This window comes from Agrilus planipennis, unplaced genomic scaffold (genome assembly GCF_000699045.2).
Source record: "Agrilus planipennis isolate EAB-ADULT unplaced genomic scaffold, Apla_2.0 scaffold1959, whole genome shotgun sequence".
Taxonomy (NCBI): domain Eukaryota; kingdom Metazoa; phylum Arthropoda; class Insecta; order Coleoptera; family Buprestidae; genus Agrilus; species Agrilus planipennis.
In genome coordinates this window covers 1-4,273 of record NW_020440618.1, presented here as the reverse complement: position 1 = coordinate 4,273, position 4,273 = coordinate 1, and the positions used below count along the sequence as shown (strand labels likewise).

The 4,273-nt window shown below is 32.5% G+C and overlaps 1 protein-coding gene, 1 long non-coding RNA gene and 1 other non-coding gene across 3 annotated transcripts; all 3 read left to right on the top strand.

Moving 5' to 3' along the window:
• Positions 1-388, top strand: LOC108743820. The gene is made up of 3 exons (XR_003232167.1): positions 1-50; positions 132-200; positions 261-388. It is a non-coding gene; the product is annotated as an uncharacterized LOC108743820 (transcript).
• A 5-nt stretch (positions 389-393) lies between these two features.
• On the top strand, positions 394-1,142 carry LOC108743821. Its single transcript, XR_001938875.1, has 2 exons — positions 394-452; positions 1,026-1,142. It is a non-coding gene; the product is annotated as an uncharacterized LOC108743821 (long non-coding RNA).
• Positions 1,143-1,149: 7 nt separating this feature from the next.
• On the top strand, positions 1,150-4,267 carry LOC112903909 (cytochrome P450 4C1-like; the record flags this gene model as incomplete). Its single annotated transcript, XM_025979775.1, has 7 exons — positions 1,150-1,193; positions 1,767-1,949; positions 3,040-3,109; positions 3,342-3,615; positions 3,697-3,765; positions 3,826-3,994; positions 4,182-4,267. Coding segments are annotated over exons 2-7 (693 nt in total), but the record flags the coding sequence as incomplete, so codon positions are not given.
• Positions 4,268-4,273: the final 6 nt, after the last annotated feature.

The window sequence follows — 4,273 nt, the reverse complement described above, 5'->3', positions numbered from 1 at the left end:
GTTTTTCACTTAAAGAAATAAAAGATGAAATTATAACGATTATTTTTGCAGTATGTATCTTAAAAGTATTTTGAAACTGCACCTGTTACCATGTATTACTTGCATTTGCGCTTTTTTAAATCTCTTTTTAGGGTCAGGATACAGTTACTACAGCATTAGGATTCTCCTTGTGTCTTCTTGGTAGACATAAAAACGTTCAGGTAGATTTAGATTTAGTATTGCAAGGATAACATTCGATTTTATACTGTTTGTTGATTAAGGATAAACTTTATGAAGAGACAGTGACAAAGTTGGATAAAGATGATTGCTATATAACCTACGATTCGTTGAAGGACCTGGAGTATTTGGGTCGAGTTGTTCAAGAAACATTAAGATTATATCCATCAGCGCCAGGCCTGATTATAAGTATTGGAAATCATTGGTAGGAGAAAGCTTATTCACGTCTGTTACAGGTTTTTTATTTTTAAATTCGATATTTATACTATGTCTTTGGTTATTTTAAATAACCGTATCTAATATCCTTGATAATACTAGAAAATATAATGGAATTCTTTGGAAAATAAAACACTAAATCCTAAAAAGCCTTTTGAGACCGAAAGTGCAATATTTAACTAGAAACTCATGTTAGTTTCCATTAGTGTTGTAACGAATGTCCGCATCCGCATCCGCAACTGCAGATGATTCACAAGAATTTAAATATTCGCACCATTGCTCGTACCCGCAAAATTAAACTGTTTAAAATCCGCGCTCTTAATCTAATCTGAACATTCTGATACGGATATATTTAGCAGATATGTTGATTGAATTTTAATGATCTGTACCTTCATCCGCATCTGCACGCTTAAGCTCATCCGCATCTGTTAAAGCACATGCGTTCAACTCTAGACTCTAGAGTGGAGACCACTGGTGGAAAAACGCGGTTTAGGCTCATTAATTATTATTATATTAATTAATTATGTGGAATTTTGGGATTTAGCGTATTATTAATATCTATAAAGTCTTTTACTACTAAGTTCACATTTTAGATTCAAGATATAAGAGAAATAAAAAGCTTATACTGGCCTCCCTTACTCTGAACAACGTCAAGGAATTTTTCGATTCGTTTAATAAACATACGGACAATTTAATTAGTACTCTTAATANTAAGTATTGGAAATCATTGGTAGGAGAAAGCTTATTCACGTCTGTTACAGGTTTTTTATTTTTAAATTCGATATTTATACTATGTCTTTGGTTATTTTAAATAACCGTATCTAATATCCTTGATAATACTAGAAAATATAATGGAATTCTTTGGAAAATAAAACACTAAATCCTAAAAAGCCTTTTGAGACCGAAAGTGCAATATTTAACTAGAAACTCATGTTAGTTTCCATTAGTGTTGTAACGAATGTCCGCATCCGCATCCGCAACTGCAGATGATTCACAAGAATTTAAATATTCGCACCATTGCTCGTACCCGCAAAATTAAACTGTTTAAAATCCGCGCTCTTAATCTAATCTGAACATTCTGATACGGATATATTTAGCAGATATGTTGATTGAATTTTAATGATCTGTACCTTCATCCGCATCTGCACGCTTAAGCTCATCCGCATCTGTTAAAGCACATGCGTTCAACTCTAGACTCTAGAGTGGAGACCACTGGTGGAAAAACGCGGTTTAGGCTCATTAATTATTATTATATTAATTAATTATGTGGAATTTTGGGATTTAGCGTATTATTAATATCTATAAAGTCTTTTACTACTAAGTTCACATTTTAGATTCAAGATATAAGAGAAATAAAAAGCTTATACTGGCCTCCCTTACTCTGAACAACGTCAAGGAATTTTTCGATTCGTTTAATAAACATACGGACAATTTAATTAGTACTCTTAATAAAAAAACTGGGCGAGAGTTTAATATTGGCGACGATTTGTCAATGTGTTCCATGAATATTTTGCTAGGTAATACATTTTTCAAAATAATTTTTCGCACAAAAACTACCGCACTTTTCATTTTTCTGAAAGCACTTTATTTAAGTTATGCTTTTTTTGCTATGATGCAAGCAAATTTTATCATACAACGGAAGTTACATCGCAAAATGCAACGGAAACTGCATGGTAGCATACGATGGAAACTGCGGGCACAACTCCAAACCGTCAACATTGTTTAAATAAATTTTTCATTCATCATAAGATCGTCAGACTGGTTGGACACGCACCTCCACTCTTTCATGTCCTGAGCTAAACTTCGCATTTCACTCAAGCTAGAACAACTCACATCCTTAACTATTTGCGAACAGTAATCTAATCTAGGTCTACCTTTATCCCTTCTAACTCCTCTTTCTGCCTCTAATATATCTCTGACTAGACCTTCATGTCTGAGAAGGTGTCCTACCAACCTATCTCGCCTATTTTTTATTGACTTCCTCTGTTCTCCTTTTCTTTCTAATATATCTTCATTTCCAACCTTCTCTATCCACGTTATCCTCATCATTCGCCTATAAAACCACATTTCGAACGCTTCTAACCTTTTCTTTTCCGCCGCGCCCACTGTCCATGTTTCGCATCTGTACTTTTCTTCGAATGTCTAAGTTAACCGTTCGCGAGCATAGAAATAAACAAATATGCAAATAGAAGTATAATTTCTACCGTGTGTATATAAACACAGGCAACTTTTTATCTAATAGTAAGAATACTCATTCCAACCTAAATATACCATCATCATCAATCATCATCATTCTTTAACCCCAAGAATAGTCGGACACGTATCCACAGTCCTTCATAACATGGAAAAAGTTTAGCATTTCTCGAAAGCTAGACCAACCTACATCTTTTATTATTTACTATTTGTAAACAATAATCTAATCTAGCTCTACCACTGCCCCTCTTAACTCCTGTCTTTACTACCCATACGACTCCAATTAGCCCTTCATGTCTGAAACCTTCGCCTATTTCTTTTTGACTTCCATAGCGTCATCTATATTTAAAAAATATTGAAAACGTTGTAAATAGATAATTAAAAATACCCAATAATTGTCACAATTATTTTCAGAAACTGTATTGGGATATAGTAAAGAAGATTTACGTAAGGACGCAAAAGCAATCATGGATTCTGTAGACAGGTATTTTAGCTGTTGTTACCGTTATTTATTACTAATTTCAAAAGAGTTATTATAAAATTTTCGCTATACTCAATTGGTTTAAACTTCTTTTGATTAGTCAAAACAAAAGATACTACTTAAAAAATTTAAATTGCAAACACGATAGGATTATACTTGAAAATATGGTATCAATTACGTTAAACATCTTTTAGAATGATTGAGCATTTTTAAAACGTAAAGTTTTGAATTTTAGGTTTGCAAAATATGGAGCAGAAAAAGTACTAAAATATTGGCTAAGACCATATTTCGTAACTTGGCTGTTAGGATACCAAAAGAAAATTAATAAAGATTGTGCCTTTATGGAAAATATCACCTCTCAAATAATTAACGAAAGATCTAAGAATAGAAAGCAAAATGAGGATAAATTTACCGTCTTTATTGACACGCTCTTGGATGCAAGGGATGAAAATGGTCCATGTTTTTCACTTAAAGAAATAAAAGATGAAATTATAACGATTATTTTTGCAGTATGTATCTTAAAAGTATTTTGAAACTGCACCTGTTACCATGTATTACTTGCATTTGCGCTTTTTTAAATCTCTTTTTAGGGTCAGGATACAGTTACTACAGCATTAGGATTCTCCTTGTGTCTTCTTGGTAGACATAAAAACGTTCAGGTAGATTTAGATTTAGTATTGCAAGGATAACATTCGATTTTATACTGTTTGTTGATTAAGGATAAACTTTATGAAGAGACAGTGACAAAGTTGGATAAAGATGATTGCTATATAACCTACGATTCGTTGAAGGACCTGGAGTATTTGGGTCGAGTTGTTCAAGAAACATTAAGATTATATCCATCAGCACCAGTGGTTGGAAAAGTTGCCCTAAACGATATTGATTTAGGTTTGGATTGAATGAAATTGATTTTCAATATTTTTTAATATTAATATTAGGATTTGTTTCATCTCAACATCAAAATAGATTGAGATATCTCGATGAAACAAAATCCATGTTGATCCTATGATTGTTGTCTAAAATTGTTATAAATATTTTATAAAAACGTATACAATACTTGCCGTTTCTGTGACAGATGGACAAATAATCCCAAAGGACACAAAAATGGCCATTAGCTTATATCATCTTCAAAGAAATCGAAATAATTATACCAATCCGAATGTATTT